This window comes from Rattus norvegicus, chromosome 11 (genome assembly GCF_036323735.1).
Source record: "Rattus norvegicus strain BN/NHsdMcwi chromosome 11, GRCr8, whole genome shotgun sequence".
Lineage (NCBI taxonomy): Eukaryota > Metazoa > Chordata > Mammalia > Rodentia > Muridae > Rattus > Rattus norvegicus.
In genome coordinates this window covers 45,032,854-45,050,767 of record NC_086029.1, presented here as the reverse complement: position 1 = coordinate 45,050,767, position 17,914 = coordinate 45,032,854, and the positions used below count along the sequence as shown (strand labels likewise).

General features: G+C 49.6%; 2 protein-coding genes across 2 annotated transcripts; both read left to right on the top strand.

Moving 5' to 3' along the window:
* Positions 1 to 6,418: 6,418 nt before the first annotated feature.
* On the top strand, positions 6,419 to 7,709 carry Smim34 (small integral membrane protein 34). Its single transcript, XM_063270850.1, has one exon. The coding sequence runs from the start codon at positions 6,568 to 6,570 to the stop codon at positions 6,982 to 6,984; it is 417 nt and encodes a 138-aa protein (XP_063126920.1). The 5' UTR covers positions 6,419 to 6,567; the 3' UTR covers positions 6,985 to 7,709.
* Positions 7,710 to 12,586: 4,877 nt separating this feature from the next.
* C11h21orf140 (similar to human chromosome 21 open reading frame 140) lies at positions 12,587 to 15,155 on the top strand. The gene has a single exon (NM_001017483.1). It carries the CDS (start codon positions 12,592 to 12,594, stop codon positions 13,345 to 13,347), a length of 756 nt encoding a protein of 251 aa, NP_001017483.1. The 5' UTR covers positions 12,587 to 12,591; the 3' UTR covers positions 13,348 to 15,155.
* Positions 15,156 to 17,914: the final 2,759 nt, after the last annotated feature.

Below are 17,914 nucleotides of genomic sequence, written 5' to 3'. Positions count from 1 at the left end.
TCGGAAAGAACATGCCCAGAGTCAGAGAACTGGTTTACTAGGGGGTCAGGTGGAGAAAGGTGTATTATGTCCTTGGGGAGGTGGCCAGGGGCAAGGTGGTCTGTGGGGCAAGGTGGTCTGTGGGGCAAGGGTTGTGTGTCCGTGCACCACTGGCCAGGGTAGGGTGTTGATGGGTGCTTCATCTGCATACTCAGGGGCTGTGGGGAGAACCTTATAAGGTCAAACAAGGGTAGAAGCCTGATAGCTGTCAGGGTGATACATTCTTATGAGGGCTGATGCTGGGGGAGCCGGCTGTAGCTCACCAGGTTGGGCGGGAGGAGATAGTCCAGCTCCTGCACGGCTGCCTCAACAGAGCCCTCTATGGAAACTTTGTGAGCTGAGCATGGAGAATCCTATGATGCTCCCGTGTGGAGTGGCCTGAGTGTTATAACACATTCTCACCACCAGGGGGCAGAGCATTCGTGGGTGCAAGAATTCTGGTCCAGGCAAGCGGCATGAAGGCTGTACCTTTCTCGGCTGCAGGCAGCGAAATTATCTGCATGTGTTCATCAGCATTTAGGTTGCTTTGTCTGTAGAAAAGATGCTGTGCGGGTTGGAGGCTTGGCTCAGTGTTAGAGTATTTGCCTAGCATGTGCAAGGTCTCCCCCAACACGTAGGGGAGGAGGGAGGGAGGGAGGGAGGGAGGGAAGGAGGGAGGGAGGGTGGAAGGAAGGAAGGGGCGGGGGAGAGAGACACAGGGAAAGACTTTTATCCTTACTTTTCTGTGTCTAGCGTTCATATCCTCCAATCGTCTCTCTGCTGAGTTGTGCTCAGTGTTGAAAGTCTTTTGAATACTGAGAATCGAGGCAGCTTATCTCAGGGCCATCCCCCTCATTCCTTCTTATCATTTACCATCCTCCACTCTGGATATTTCCCACGATGAAATAGTTGTTATGGAACTGATCCTTCTTTCCTTCTCTTTCTCTATCTCTGTGTGTGTGTCTCTCGTGTGTGCGTGTGTCTCGTGTGTGTGTGTGCTCTATGTGTGTCTTTCTTTGTATGTGTATGTGTATCTTGGTCTCTTTCTGGTGTGTGTGTGTGTGTGTGTGTGTGTGTGTGTGTGTGTGTGTGTGTGTCCCTCTCTCTGGATCACCTCCCCTGGCCTTTGTACCATGTTTGAAAAGGTCGATAGATCTGCAGTTATTAAAATGAATCTTGGTGGGGCTAGTAAGATGTCTCAGTGTAAAGCACTTGCTGTGACTGCAGAGGGGACCCCAGTACCCACAAGCGCCCTGTGCCTATGGTCTCAGTGCTAGGGAGGCAGAAAGCCAAACCCCTGTGGCTTGCAGTCCAGTCAGTCTAGCCAGAACAGCAACCTCCAGGTTCTATGAGAGAGACCTGACCTTAAAATATGAGGTGAAGGGGCAGGAGAGATGGCTGAGCGGTCAAAAGCACTTGCTCTGAGGTCGTGAGGGGGCTTTTGTTGCTAGCTCTCAAGCCACAAGTCTGTCATTCCCCTAGGAACTCCTGGGAGCTCAGCGCTGGGAAGGACAGAGACAGGAAGATGGTCGGGGTATGCTGCTTTCTAGCTTTGCTGAAGAGCAAGCCCAGGGCTCAGGAAGAGACGCTGCCTCCTTGGAATAGGTGGGACAGTGGGGTACATCGGACGCCCTCTCGTAGCCTCAGAGTTTGATCAGGCACGTGTCCTACACCCACGTAGACATGTACACAGACAGACAGACAGACAGACAGACAGACACACACACACACACACACACACAAGAGATTTTTGTGTTTGTTCTTGCTCCCTTGTGGCTTTTTTCCCTAAGTCTTGTTGGATCCACCGACTACCGACTCACTCCGTCAGGGGGAACCAGCCTAGAGCAGTGAGGAGTGAGATTTGCCCTTGGCAGACACCAGCGCTTATGCCCCATCCATGACTGACTGGGAATTCTTTTTCCCATCGGTATGAGACCCACAATTCCTTTGTAATATTCCCTGAACACCGTTAGCCTGTTTGCAGACAATCTGTCTGCCTGTGTTGATGCCAGAATGAGCTACTTTCAGTTGTGTGGTATTTTGATCTGTAAACCACTCACAGTGATACTGTTTCATTACCTTTCTTCTCAGCGTGTTCTTAGCTTTTCGTGTGTGTTCAACTTTCCCATGTAAATCTGACATCTGTTTGCACGTGTCCATTTAAACGGAGTTCTTGACCTCTTCCTCTGAATAACGAGTCTATCCATCTCTCTCCCCTTACCCTCCTTGAACAGGGTAGTTAAGTTCAGAAGAGCTTGGAGAAAAAAACAGGAATCATTTAAAAATTCCTGCTAGGACTTGTGGTCTGCCCTGCAGCCTGTAAGGAAACCAGGGTACCCTAGCCAGGGCGTGGCAGGCAGCAACTCGAGCTGCTAAAGGTTGCTATTCGTCCATCAGTCCACAGTCCCTCAGAGTAACCAGAGGGACCGCGGTGTGGCAAGGGAGCGCAGCTCCCCACAGGGACAGAGGGACACATGCCTCTTTAGTTCCAAGCCTCCGAGGTGGAACCGTATTCAGTGGCACAGAGGTGGAGGTGGGATGAGAAGGTCAAGCTGCACCTTTGGAAAGGCGCCTGCGACCTTCCGGCCCGCTGTCTTTTACTCTCTTTGTATTCCTCTTGGACATTTGTTGTGTTTCCGGTGTTTTATCTTTTTTAAATCCTTCTGTAATGGAATGGATAGCCTGGCCCCATCGAAATCAATGAAGAGATTTGGCTCCCTCTTCGTGATTTCTAGTGCTAGATAAGCCAAGCTGAAGTCCCCCGCAAATGTCCGCAGGGACCACTTCTGAAACAGCGGGCGCCAGGCGACTCTCTGAGTGGTGATTTTTAAAGCTTCTATTTTATTTTATTTATTTTTTGCCATCTTCTCTGATAAGTAACATTTTCTGACAGTTAAAAGGTTCTTTGGGGGTTAGGTTTGCTAATTTACATTTTTAAAAAACCATTCATTTGGTCCAGATTTTGAAATCCACACAGATCTAAACAGGGAAATAGTGGGATCCTGTGATTGTTCAGTTATTACTTTTGCATCTGTTCCTTCTTTACTTCTTATTAGGGAAGTTAATCCTCTGCTCACTTGATATGTTTTTGCCCCCAGGAAATTAGCTCTTAGACGAACTATTAGTTTTTTTCTGGGTTCTAAAATCTTTTGCTACTGATATTCACTCTATCCATTTTGTTCCTCTTGAGAACTCTGGCCGGTGCACCAGCTCCTCCCAGGACACCGTGCACGCTGTCCTGGGCCTGTCCCTTCCTGCTGCACGTTTTCATCCAGGAGACTGTCAGCGAGGAAGCTGGTGACTCTTGGCCATGAGGTTCCCTATCCCTGTGATACTTGGGCGCTGGCCACACCTGCACCGGGTGCAGAACAGGAGCCATCCAGGCTGGAACTGGTCAGCCAGTTTGAGAGCGAGCATGTTGGCACCACGCGCGCTTCCGGGTTCCCTGAGGAGAGCCAGGGGCTTCCTAGGCCTGCTTTTTTTTTTTTTTTTTCTTCTTTTGTTAAAAGAAGGTCCTTTGATTTGAACCTTTAGAACAAGCCACAGACAGGCAGTGCTGTCTCTTCTGGGCTACTTGCTCAGACCTTCCGGTCAGCCGATGGGAAGGGGTGGGGCAGAGAGGACTGGCTAAGTCTTGCTTGGGATTGCTCTGCACTGTTTGGGTTTCAGGTTAGAAGCTGGTGCTGCCTGGGCACGCTGGGACTGTGACCTGCAGGAAGGAGCCCTGTCACCTGTCCCTCTCCCCTCTCCACTCGCCAGCAGCATCTTGAATTTGCCTCGGGAGAGTCAAGGTCAAGTCCCATTCATGGAATGTGAGTAGTAAGATGGGCTGCTGGCACCCCTTGTTTATTTGACACCATTAAGTAAGAGGGTCGGAGAGCACACCTTTGCCACAGGATGGGTTTATCCGTTAAAATACAACTGCATCTTTTGATCAACAAAGCAGTTTTGTCATCAGTGATACAGTTAGCTTCTTTCCTATTGAGATGGGGCTGGTTTTAAAGCAATTGAACATATGTAGCCTTTAGTTGGGTACATTTTATTCGGTGCTTGAATATATAATAGCATTCTAGCAATTTCTAGAAAGCTCTGTGAGTTTATGCACCCATTGTAAGTTTAAATAAATTCTCTCGCACTAATTGAAATTTTACTGTATTCTTTTTTTTTTTTTTTTTTTTCGGAGCTGGGGACCGAACCCAGGGCCTTGCGTTTGCTAGGCAAGCGCTCTACCACTGAGCTAAATCCCCAACCCCGAAATTTTACTGTATTCTTATGGGGTTGATTTGCTCTTTAAATAGTAATAGTGATTGTGAGATTCCCCCCTCGTGTCCCTCCATTGTCTTGAACCATTCCACCGGCACTGGTGTAGGGTGTAGAAATGGCTCTGAGAGCTGAAAGTTATGCGATTCTAATCTCATTGGTCCCAAGCTTTGACACGGGTGACTTGGACATACACATTTAAATGGTCCTTTATCCAAAGTAAGTAAAGGTTATTCACTTACTTTGTTAAGGAACTCTGACTTTAAACATAGTGAGACTCCGATGTCTTCTTGCTTTAGTGAGAGAGCCGCTGGCAGATGTCCAGTGAGCTGCAGACGAGCCCGCGTGCTGGACCCTGCAGGCTGAGGTCAACAAAGTCACTGGAATATGCCTTCTCTGGTTCCCTCAGCACAGAACAGTTTTGAGTTTAAACAGCTGCTGAGATCTTAATCTCTCACCAGACAAGGCACACAATGTCTTTACTCAGGGCCATCTCTCCAAGGAGATCAGAAAAGACAACCTGTACTCGTTCCTTTTTAAAATTAACACCAAGTGCACAAGTGGGCATACTACGGAGAGCCCAGCCCTTGCCCGCCAGGTCCCTACTCTAGGGGCGACCCACGGTGCCCATTTCCTGTGGATTCTCCCACAGTTATATCATACTGCTGTGCTTGATACGTGGTTATCAGTGCTGTTGGGAGACGGTGGGACCTAGTAGGTGGACGTTCGGTTATTGGAAGAGCGACCTTGGAGGGGACTCTGGGAATCCAGCAGCCACTTATATTTCCTGGCCACCCTTTCTCCAGCACATACTTCCTCCATGGTTTGCTGCTCTGCCACAGACACAGAATCGGGGCTGGGGGGCAAGCGACCATGGGGTGAGACCTCTGAGACTCTGAGACCAAATGGCCCTTGCTCTTATAGATTCATTTACCTCGGGTCCTCGCTATAGGGAGGGGAAGCTGGTTAAGTATATGCACTCATAAGCTACAGGCAGATCAATGCACCCTCGGGTTTTCACTCTCTATGGTGTTAGCTGAAGTTGTTTATGTGAAATAGTATACAATTTGAAAATGCTCTGTGCACACCCCTGTGCACACTCTCCCGTGGGTTTCAATAGTCTTTACATCACTCCCGGTGAAACCTACTGTAAATGCCGCGTATCTATGTGGTTGTCACGTTGTACTGTTTAGGGAATAAGGGAATAACGGAAGGAGAAGGGTCCCTAGGTGCAGGACGGGAGTGCTTTCTTGGCAAACACTTCCTTTCTAGGACTGGTTGAAGCTGTGCCACAAATCTGGGGGCCCAAATACACTGTGCTGGGGAGCCTGGAGGACAAGTTGCTCAGGACAAGTGATGGGATCAAAGGTTAGGTCATTGTGAATGTCAGCAGAGCCTGCTAAGGAGACCTCCATGTTGGTAGGACAGACTTACACTTGACCATTACCCGACACACGGGGAACTCTGAAACTGTGTAAGTTGGCAAACCAGTAGATGAGAGAATGCCGACTTGGTTTGAACCCACACCACCTCATGCAGACCCCGTGAAGCCTTTCTCCTGTGATCTGATCGTGCATTTTTCCTCTGAGATTTTAGTTTTTTTTCCTTGTAGGACAGAAGGCTGGTAAGAAACCCAGCTGTATAACTGGCAGTGTTGCTGCAGTTCACCATTTGTATTTTGATTTCTTTTAAAGGTTTATGCTTTTTATATATGTGCGTACACTGTTGCTGTCCTCAGACACACCAGAAGAGAGTGTCAGATCTCATTACAGATGTTTTTGAGCCACCATGTGCTTGCTGAGAATTGAACTCAGGACCTCTGGAAGAGCAGTCGGTGCTCTTAACCACTGAGCCATCTCTCCAGCCCTGTATTTTGATTAAAAATTAATAAATAATAATTTAAAAAGCTTTTAATTATGTTTATGCACGACTCTTTGTGCGTAAGTGTGAAGGTGCCATGAAGACCAGCGGGGCCCTGGGACCTGGGAGCTGGAGTTACGGGTGGCTGTGAGTCACCTGACAGGGGCGCTGGGCACTGATCACATCCTTTGCGAGGAGAACATGCATTCTTACCCGCTCAGCTATCTCTCTGGTCTCCTGCACTTTGGTTTTCTGGCACATAAACACGTTCAGACAATTTTAAATGTGGTTATATTTGATGACGTTATATCAACTACTCAAAAACTCGGTGTTTTAAACTTTTTGAGGAGAGGGTGGCATGTATGTTGGTGGGTTCTTGCCCATCAGACACAGAAAGCTTCCATTACTGTCCCGGGCACTCACTTCTCCATGGTTTGGTTATGGGCCTACACTCTTAGCCCAGGACACTTTGTCTCATCTGGGCCTTTCTGTTTCCTAGCAACCAAGTGGACACCCCAAGAAGCCTTCAACCAGACCCAGTCCAGCTCCCTCCTGCGTGACCCGGTGGAGGGGAAGAACAGCACCAATTTCACCAGGACCCTGAGGCTGCCGGATACAACTGGCGCTGCGTGGTACATCCTCACCATCATTGGCATCTATGGGCTCATCTTCATCTTCCGGCTGGCCAGTAACATTCTCAGGAGAAACGAGAGGTCCTTGGAGGACGTTTACTGCTCAGACTTACCTTCTGAACTCAAAAGGAAAGGGTTTCAGAGCAGGGTGGCCCAGTGTCCGTCACTGATCACCAGCAACGCCTCAACAGCTCGGCCTGGAACCAAAGTGTGAAGACAGCAGGCTCCACTGAAGTCAAGGCCGCCACACCGGTACTGAGAGGCCTCAGAAGGTTTGCAGGTGGCACAGTTTGAGGACTGCCTGTGGTCTAGAGAAGGGAACTCAGTCCTGGATCAGGGCAGGGTGACCAAGGACATTTTGGGCTAGCAGAGTATGAACAAACCACAAGTAGCTTGTCTTCAGGTGACAGGGTGTCAACAGTCACCAGTTCTCGTCTTCAGGTGACAGGGTGTCAACAGTCACCAGTTCTCGTCTTCAGGTGACAGGGTGTCAACAGTCACCAGTTCTCGTCTTCAGGTGACAGGGTGTCAATAGTCACCAGTTCTCGTCTTCAGGTGACAGGGTATCAACAGTCACCAGTTCTTGTCTTCAGGTGACAGGGTGTCAACAGTCACCAGCTGCTCTCACCAGGTGTTTCTGGTGTGGTAAGAGGAGACAGTAGAAGCTGAAGGTTGGAGGGACCAGGGTTCTTAGAGGGTTCTGGATACTCCTGGGACAAAGGGATGGCTTCTTGTCAGGGGATGAAGGGTGGGCTTGGGGTTAGATGCTCAGGGTAACATGTGACTTCTAGGGATTGCATATATTCTTGAGTGTCTGTCTGTCACCTGGAGTATGTGGGAGTTGAGATTGACTGTCCCCAGAAGTGACTTTGTCCGTTGAATTTAGGACCAAAGTCATTCATAGCAGAAGCTAAGAATTCTTCTTTCTTTTTTCTGGAAGAGTCTGGTGCACTGAAAAAAGCATTCATTTTGGATTCAGGCGTTCCAGACTCTGGTCTGGGCATGTTCAGCCCTGTTCTGATGCCTGGGAACTTATTGCTGCACCTCTCTGAACATAGACAGGCTTCTAGGTCGCACGAGAGGAGTGCTGCCAGCCAGTCATACCATGTGGACGCGCTCTGGTGAGACTGTGCCTGTGCGTGTACTCTGAAATGGAAGGGACACCTAGAAATAGAGGTGTGCTGCAGGCTGAAGGCTGAGGGGCACGGCTAACACTGCTTGTGAGGCGGCCGTGGCGGTGTTGATCATTTTAGGACCTGGTGCTTCTCAGAATTCAGCAAGTCAACCTTTTGCCTTTAAAACTGAGATTCAGTTAGACCTCAGGCTTGACTACTGTATTTCCGTACGTCATTATACTATGTTTTTGTGAATGCTCCCTTGGCCCCTGCTCTTCTCTTGCTGGCCCCTCCCTTTTCCCAAAGAGTGTCCCCGTCTGCCTTCACATCACATGGTGTGACCCTCTCTTGTCCCTCTCCCTTTAGACCTCTGTGTCCTCTCCCATAGCCTCTCTCTACTTCCCTGTGTACATACACACACACACACACACACACACACACACACACACACACACACGGGATCTCATAGGAGAGGTGGGGAAGCAGGTAATCCTGGCTGGCCAGAAGTTGGGGTGTGATGTAAGGCTTCACAGGGACTCAGCACTTAATACCTACAGAATGAGGAGCCAGGGTGGACCACCTGAGGCCACAGCCTCTCTTGATTCTGGGGAGTCCACAGCATATGGACACCCCAATCAGTAAGACTCTCCCAAGCCTGGCAGGGGTGACATCTGTGTGGGGCACACAGAGACTATTCTATCGGCTACAGACTCTGTCAGGAAGTATGCATGAGATGTCCCCTAACCAATTACAACAGAATTGATTGATATACCCTAGGGCAGGTCAGGAAATGAGCTGTCTATGAGTACCAAATGAGTACCACCCCCTGTCTGCACTCACATTGTAAGTAGATGCCTGAGGGTTTAACACAGCAACAGCAGTTGGCCACGTCGGTTGTACAGCCTGCCGTTCCATGTGTACACAAACCCTAGAGTTCTCTGGAGAATATGAACTCTGCAATTGTCATTTGTCAGGAGGATGCCGGACCCCACAGCGTATCCCTCCTGGGCCATAAAACCTTATCATTGCCTGCCTTCCACACACATGGCCACCAATGTCTGTTCAGGGATGGACCTGTCAGGGTCTCCTCATCAATATACAGGCATCAAGGCTTCTCTCCAAGGCCGGGCAGGTCCTTTGTCCTACCACCCTGACTTACATATCAAATGGAGTACACTAGAAAGCTTAATTAGTGGAACCACACATAAAACAGAGGCCCCAGAGATCCCTCTCACTAGAGCCACACAAGATTTCTCTGTCAAGTGGTGAAAGCTGATCATCCCCCAGAGGGGCAGAACAAAGTCTGGCCCCTCAGAACCTAAGTCCCCAGAAGTCCAGAAAAGAACCCCAAGGTTTTTAGGTACCTGTAGGGTAAGGCCATTGTGGTTACTTCTGCATATCTGTGAGCAAAATACCTAATTTTATACCATATCCAAAATGTGCCACCATCCAGGGACAGAAGCATACAAAATGTGAGTCTGCGAGGGCACTTCATGTAAAACCACAGCACAGACACACCTCGGTCCCAGCAGTACCATGGTGGAATGTGCGGTGGCCTGAGCCCAGAGCAGGAGTTAGCAGGGATACTTCTAGGGGAACTGAACACCGGAGCCAAATTCGGGGTTGACTGGACAAGGAGCAAGGGCCATGAAATCTGCATTGGTAATCATTTAGGGATGGTGACACCCACATGGTGACACCCACAGTGGGCTGGACCTGTCCTTGTCAATTATCAATCAAGGCAATCCCTCTCAGCCCTGCATACAGGCCATTCTGACCTGGGCAATCCCTGAGTTTAGACTCTTTCAGAGGACTGTGTTCTAGGCCTGTCCTTGAACATTAGATCCTGCTCTCTCATTCTGTGTCATGTCTGGGGAAGATCCTGAGATGGGAAGATGGTCCTTAGTCCTGGTCGTCTGTCCTCAGATCTGGAAATTATGCCTTTAAAACTAGTTGTTTTCCTTAAATGGTTTCTCCTCTCCCTTCCCCCTCTCTTTCCTATCTCCCTCCCCCTCCCCCCTCTCTCCCTCTCTCTCTGAGACAGTGTTTCTCTGTATAACTACCCTGGCTGTCCTGGACCTCACTCTGTAGACCAGGCTGTCCTCAAACTCACCTGCCTCCCAAGTGCTGGGATTAAAGTCCTGAGCCACCACTGCCCAAGGTAAAGGATTTCTTTATAAAGAATGCAGTCTGTAGAAAAACAAGCATGGAACCTTTCTTGGTTGAGAAGAAAACAGGGAGGGCCCTTGACCTCTCCCCTGTGTTTGCTTTGTAAATGGGGTGATGATGTTTGTTTCAATAACATGGGGCACAGGGATTGATTGACAGGTGGTAGGTAAAGGGCCAGAGCCACTCCCAGTACTGACATCAGCGCTCAAAGCATTTTTTCTCTCAGTCACTAGCAGCTGGGCCTTCACAGTGATCTTAGGAGGCAAAGTCACTTCTCATTGGGAGTATCACCCCAGGAGCACATTTGGGGAGACTGGAGAGGTCCAGTAAACAGGCAAACAGACACACAGACACTAAGACATACACATAGATACACACACACACACGAGATGACACACACAGACACTCAGACATACACATAGACACACACACAGACACACACAATGACACAGACAGACACTCACATACATACATGACATATACACAGACACAGACACACACACAGAGACACACACACAGACACACACACACACACAGGGGTGGGGGGCAGGGTTATCTGCTGAGTTACAAGTTGGTTTTGTCCCCGGGGCTTCTCTCTCCCTTCTTGCCCTGACTAGCAGAGGAGAAAGCCAGATCCTCTAGAGACAAGATAAACACACCGAGGGAGCCAGGTAAGGGCAGAGGTGTCCTCCAGCCTGTGGGTTAGGGGACCTGTAAGGTTGCTGGGTCATAACTGTCCCGTGAAGGTGCCTTGTAGGAGCTGTGTCTGTGGGGCACGGATGAGCTGGGGCTGGCTCAGAGCATCTCAGTCAAGCAAAGACCCCAGTGCCTGGGCCACAAAGGCTTGGACCTGAGCAACGTCTGAGGACGACCTCACTGCCCTGAGCCCCAGTGAGTCTCTATTCAAGTCCGTAAACATGGCGGCTTTCGAACCTTGGGTCTGTGCACTGACATGCTGGCCCCAGTTCACGTCTGTTTACAGTGCCAGCAGCCTGGAGGCTTCCTGGTGTTTGGGTTCTTCAGTGTTTTGTATGACTGGGCTCTAAGTGCTCTGAGCTCTGAGTGAAGCTCAGCCAAGCTCTGGGATTCCGGGAGTCCTCCCTCAGCTGGTTCCCCTCCACCTCACCACCCCGTTCCTGCTCTAACAGATCCCCAAACGCAAAGCAAGTTGTGCCTTCTATCAGTTCCGATTCTCGTTTATCGGTTTCACAAACAATGAAATGTTAACGTGACCATTGAATTGGCAAAGATGAAAACTTGTTCATATTAAGTAGCAGCAAAGGCCACAAGCCTTTCTGAGGGCAGTGTTTCAGCCGTGTGCGGTTTGACCCTTTCTGTCCTCTGTAGATGTAGATGTGCACACTAATGTGAGGGTTGACAGCACCGTGTACTGAGGTAGGAAACTGTGGTGGAGGGAACTGCTCTGGGGACTATGGGACCGCCAACGCTTCCAAGCACCCTGGCCAGAGTTGGTGTCTACATCAAATTTGATCTGAAAACTGTTTTAGACTGCTGAAGAAATGTCTCCAGAGAAAATGGCCACAGGACACAAACTGGAAGCTGCTGCCCGTGGCCTCTAGAAGAGAACGTCTGGTAACCTCACACTTCATGTGAACTTGGCTATGGTGATAGCCTGGGTTTGCCTGAGTCCCAAGAAAACCCTGGGAGATCAGGGTAGAGGGAGGAGATTCCCATTCATCCAATAGAGGAGCGAGGGCCAGACAGTCGTCTTGTCTGCACTGTCATTGGGAAGATACACTTAGGCACATTCATGAACCACTTTTAGCTTTGGTTAAAGGAAAAAAATACAAAGGAAATTCAAGTAAAAAGGTGGAGAGAAAGTGAAACAGACTGGCATTTTCTCAAAGTAGAAAACTGAAGTGCTACTCAGTATGGTGCCTGTCTATAATCCCATAACTTAAACAGCTTAGGCAGGGGAATTGCTAAGAGTAAAAGCCCAGCCTGGACCAAACGCTGGCCACTCAGGGTTACAGAGCAAGATGTTGCCTCAAAAAATGGTAGCAAATCAAATGTACTTCAGGTAATGTGCTGAGTCAGCTCAACAATGGCAGTCCCTAGGAGAGGCAGGCATGCAGCCTACCTCCTTTACTCTCTGCCACTCAGATCTCCCTTCAGCCACCCGGGGAAACCACCATTGACGTAAAAGTAGACAGGCAGGTGGCACAGTTCACACAAGTGCGCAGACAAACACACTCACACCGTAGGCCCTCCCGAACACATCATGAGTATCCTCCGCCACACTGCACAATGTCTGAGCCACAGAAGGCACACGGTAAATACCTTTGAGGTAAATGGATGGATAGAATATCCATCTCCACAATCCAAATGAAAAGGAACCAGAAACCTGACCGCCATGAAAATATCTATCCCAGGAGTGACGTGAGGTGGCCTTTTCCATGCCTTGCAGCGTTCTGCGTCTGACGTGTAGTGATGGCACAGCCCTCTGTGAGGTCATCCTCCTCCCCCTTCTAGAACTCCCCAGATGGGAAAATGTGAACCACTCAGGAAGAAGCCCCATGGCCCGCTTCACCAACTGTCTTCTGAAGGACATCATCATCAGAAGTCAGTTTGACAGCACCAAGAGGAGGCAGTGTCTTCAGTATCTCAACGCTCTGAGGTCGCTCCAGCGTAATGGATACAAGACCGTGTATTTTGGGGAAACTGAGATCCCAGAAACTCTGGTCACCGGGGAAGACTTTAGTGATAACGGTTACATGCATACGCCATCCTGGTGTATTCTACATGCTGGGGGCAGTCAAGGGTGGGTGCCTTGGAAATACCGCATGTTCCTGAAGGACGACCTGCACATCAAGCAGGAAGATGGCCTATTTTTTGAGTTCTGCGACATTGCGAAGAGGGCCTATGGCAAGTGCGCCATCGTGGTCAAAGGGAGAAGGCAGCAAGATGAGACGAAGTTAAAGACAAGCAAAGGGGAGGAGGGCCAGGCCTACATTCCAAGAAGCATTAATTTAACAAGCATCGTGTGCTCCCCAGGAGTGGCCAAGTCCTACGGCCACGAACTAATCTCTCTGCCTCTCCCCTATAATTATCTGAACCCCTTAGACTCAGCCTGGTCTTTCGTGAAATGGTTTATCATAAACAACCGGAAAGAGTTTTGCCTGAAGTCTGTTGACAACGTCTACACTTACCAATATATACTCTTCAGTGACTTAATTACCAAAGGGATTGAGAAGGTTAATCTGACCAAGTGGAAGGCTCTAACCAACAAGGTTCGGAGGTGGGAGAACTATTATCTCGGGAAGTTCTCTTAAGGGCATCTCATCCACAAAGCGCTGAGCTGAATGGTCTTTGCTGCTAACCGTGGAGTCCAAGTCTGACTCGCCATCACCAAAAACACTCTAGGAGTGACCTCGAGGGATTACCTTCTCAACTGGGAGGTTCCTAAGGGTTATCCGCAAAGTCCTGGGGTTGATAGAGGCTCTTAAAGTTTGTTAGTATTGTATGGCATCTCAACTCTCATCTTGTGATGGCTACCTCGAGGACCATGCTTAGGGGAGGATTGGAAAGACTCTAGCCCAGTGGAGGGTTCTGGCAAGCAGGATTAAGGGACGTGTGAGCAAACCCTAGGTCTAAGAAAAACAATAAACACTCTGATTTAAATACTGAGCCGATGAACTTTAGACTATTCCACAAGGATCCACCATGCCATGAGCAAGAGACGTGAGCACACAGCTGTCGAGCCAGTGCTATTCCTCTGTGAGGTAGTGGCCGTATGTCCAAGCCACAAAAGGAAGCCATGAGGACATCAAAGGCTTAAGGGGTCTTAGGAAAAGGGGGGCTATGGAACCCACATATCCAACCTGCAAGAATCCCATCCCAAGGGTCCAAGGTTGCCATGGTGTTTATCTCAGGCCTGCTGAGCCACCTGCAGTTGGTACAATCTCCTGCTCAAACCCGGGGTGCCTGCTGTGGGCTGGAAGGATCTGTGCTTGCACGTCTGTTACAGGAAAAGCCTGACCCCTGCGAAACCCACCACAAAGATCCTGCTTCCTTATGCATGTTCAAGCAATGACTCTACAACAGAAGCAGTTACACTGGGGTGCATCAAATAATGACCTACATGAAAAATGTGGGCAGCCACCAGGTGGGAGCAGAAAGGCCGTGAGAACTCAACTTGGTCTTCAGGTTTGCTGAACCTGCAAAAAATAAAAATTGCTCTAAGGACAAGTCTATGAAAGGACTAGCTTACAAAGATGTCCACCAGTTCCCAATGGATTTAACTGTGGACGAAGTTGTAAAGCCAGGTCACTGCCAATGCGGAATGCTTCCTAGTTCAATCTTGTCTTCCTCCTTTCCAGAACCTTCTGGTGTTATTCAGAAAGAGGCTGTGGGATGAACAGAGGGATGGACAGAGGCATCTGCAGCTTTAATGCTCTTCATTGGTAAGCTGCAGGTTCAGTGGTCTTTCCAAGTTGGAGCAAAGGGGATGCAACACACGCCTTATCTAAAGGGTGTCGCACCCCACACCACCAATCGCTTGGACCTACAAACTTCACCTGTTGCAGATCCAACTCTTACGCTGTGCTGTATGAGCTTCTGGTGGCTGCTGTAACAAAGGGCTGCGAACTTGGTGGCCGGAAGCAGAACTTTATTCTTTGCTGTTCTGGCTATGGGGAGCCAGACGTCATTTTCACGGACTGTCAGCAGCATGGCCACGCTGCTGCGGACTCTAAGGAAGACTGCCACAAGTGTCTCCCAGTTTCTGATGGCCCTCTTGCCCTTGGCTAGTGTCATCTGCTGTCCATGAAGCAGAAGCTGATGAACAGGCTCCATGGGCTTCGAGCCAGAAATGCTGGAAGAGTTAAAGGCCTCCGAGGAGAAGTGAGGAGGTTTGGGCAGCCTGCATGGGGTGGGTAGCCGAGGTCCCAGGTCTCTTCCTGTGAATGGTCAGCTATGGCAGAAGTGACAGTACCAGTGGCAGGTGCTGCAGGGCCAGCAGCAGGAGCCTGGCCAGCTAGGCTGGTCCAAGGTCCAGCCATGAGTGTTTCTAGAGAGAGATCTCTTCCCCATGCATTACAGCTCAGTAAAAACAGCCAGTCTCAGACAATCCTCGGTGAAATAACGTGTGTGCTCTAGTCCATGTGGGCAGGGACTTTATAAACATTGAGAGGTGGGATGGGACTTAGGGGTGGGTGTTTCCTGCTGACTCAGTTTGACCTGTTACTGATGCTCTCTTTGCACGGGAAGGGACAGGTCCTCTCCTATGTGACTGCCTGCCATGGTCCTCTCAGCGGGTGTCGTGTTCCAGAGTAGGCACAGGAGTAGATGTAGAGTGGCTGGCCTCCTGCTGATCTCAAGTCCCCTTCCGGAATCTGAGCTCACTCAACCCCTCCCCAGCTCTCCTGTCTGGTGGCCCGGCCCACTTGCCCTACAGGCCTCATCACTTCCCTCTCCTCTGAGTCCAGCCTCCTGTCTCTGTACTGATTCTCCATTTGCATGTTTGCATCCTACCTGTCTTAGTCAGGTTTCTATTCCTGCACAAACATCAGGACCAAGAAGCAAGTTGGGGAGGAAAGGGTTTATTCAGCTTACACCTCCAATTGCTGTTCATCACCAAACGAAGTCAGGACTGGAACTCAAGCAGATCAGGAAGCAGGAGCTGATGCAGAGGCCATGGAGGGATGTTACTTACTGACTTGCTTCCCCTGGCTTGCTCAGCTTGCTTTCTTATAGAACTGAAGACCACCAGCCCAGGGATGGCCCCACCCACAATGGGCTGGGTCCTTCCCTCTTGATCACTAATTGAGAAAAATGCCTTATAGCTGGGTCTCATGGAGGCATTTCCTCAAGGGAGGCACCTTTCTCTGTGATAACTCCAGCTTGTGTCAAGTTGACACACAAAACCAACCAGTACACTAATGTACTTAACTGGACCACATATGCAAAGACTCTCTTCCTTAAAGAGAAGCCATGGGCTCTGGGAATCAGGAGTGGAATGCCTCTTCGGTCATCCACTGCTCTGAAGCTGTGTATGTTACCTTACTCTGCCCACTGAAGTGTAGCTCTTCCCTTTGGCAATTTGTGTGGTCTTTTCTCTACTCCACATGTGCTTGGAGATCTAAATTCCTTGAGAGCAATTAGCATGGTCAGTATTTAGATCTCCTGTCTCTCCAGCTGTCACTGGGTGTGTTACACCGGGGGTCTAACACGCCCGAGTTTGGGGGCGTAATTGTGCCTCACCCTTTGATTATATTGATCACTGTCTTGGGGTTTCTGTTGCTGTGAAAGCGCATTGGGACCAGCGATTCTTCATAAAAAAAGCATTTACTTGAGACTGGCTTACAGTTCCGAAGTTTAGTCCATTGTCATCGTGGCAGGAAGCATGGCCCTGTGTAGGCAGACATGGTGCTGGAGAGTAGCTGAGAGTTCTATATCTGCATCCACAGGTAGCAGGAAGAGAGAGTGACACTGAGCCTGGCTTGGGCTTCTGAAACTCAAAGCTCACCCCTAGAGACACACTTCCTCCAACAAAGCCACACCTACTCCAAGAAGGCCACACTTCCTAACAGCACCGCTCCCTAAGAGAGTGGTTCCTATGGGGCTGTGGGATAAGAATCTTGAACTTGGCTGCCAGCTCTTGGGTCCCTGGTTATGTATATGTCTAAATGATCTGGTTACTCGTTAGTTTGCATGAGTTAATTAATCTGGTTCTCACAGCAGCCACAACTGAATCTGTATCATACAGATGTGGAGATCTGGGGTGCAAAGCACCTGTGTGAGCTGCTGCTGTGCACGGAGCTAAGACTCAAACGCAGTTCACAGTTGGGGTGCCACTCACAGTGCCTTGTTTATCGTGTGTCCAAGGTAACCCTGCCAGGCAGCCGCTAGCATCAGTTTCCCCCTTTGACAGACAGCTGGAGGTGAGCCAAATCCCCAGGGTTGTCAGTTCCTAAAGACAAGGCTGTGCTCACAATCGCCATGCTTGCTTCTCTTGTTTACTTGTCTTGCAAGTAAATCAATGGCTGGTGCCACCCAGCAGAGTGGCCAGTGTCAGCTACACACCGAGCGACAAGAGTGCATTTCAGCACAAAATGGAAGGGAGGCAGGACACCCTACAAAGCATTGTGAGTAAGGTAAACAAAATAATGGCATCTCATTTGGGTATTAGATGACCAGCATGGGCTAGCGGGAGTGAGTCTCACCTAGAAGTAAAACAAAAGAAAGTTCACCGTAACCAGTGCCCTCGAAGGGCCACACAATGTACAGTTTGCTTGTGAGGCATTAGCACAGGTGTGGAACGAGGCTTTCTGCCACAGACACTCCAGTAGAAAGTCACAGGGCACACTGAGCTTGGAAACCAGTGGCCCCTGCTGGAATCTTGTTAGTGACGAGACCTTGGGTAAACTGCCTTGCTTCCTTGAGGCCCGAGGTACGAGTAGCTCATCAGGAAAACAGGATGAAGGCCTTAAAATGGAGTCACGTGTGCCAAAGCCACCACATAAGCCCGGCCTTTACCAAGAGCTCAAAATGAAGCTCATGTCAAGCCTGAGGTGAGGTCAAAGCAGCTGTCGTCAGTTAAACTAATGTCGCCACAGTCACTGACTTTTTGTTATCTGAGGAGCAGGCTTTGTTCCCTGGCATTCCTGGCCATCTGCAGTCAGTTAGGGGGTTCACATGCTCATCCTTGTGGGGCTGGGGCAGCCAGGCTGCAGAACAACTGGACGCTGGAGGCTTTCTGGGAAGAAGCAAGTGAAAGGAAGGGAAGACATTTTCACGTACCGGTGCAGGGTTGAGCAACTTCACTGCAGACGAGTCCTCCGGAGTAGCCTTTGTGGTGTTGGAGGTGTTAGTCTCTCTGGCCTTTCTGTCTCCAGCTGC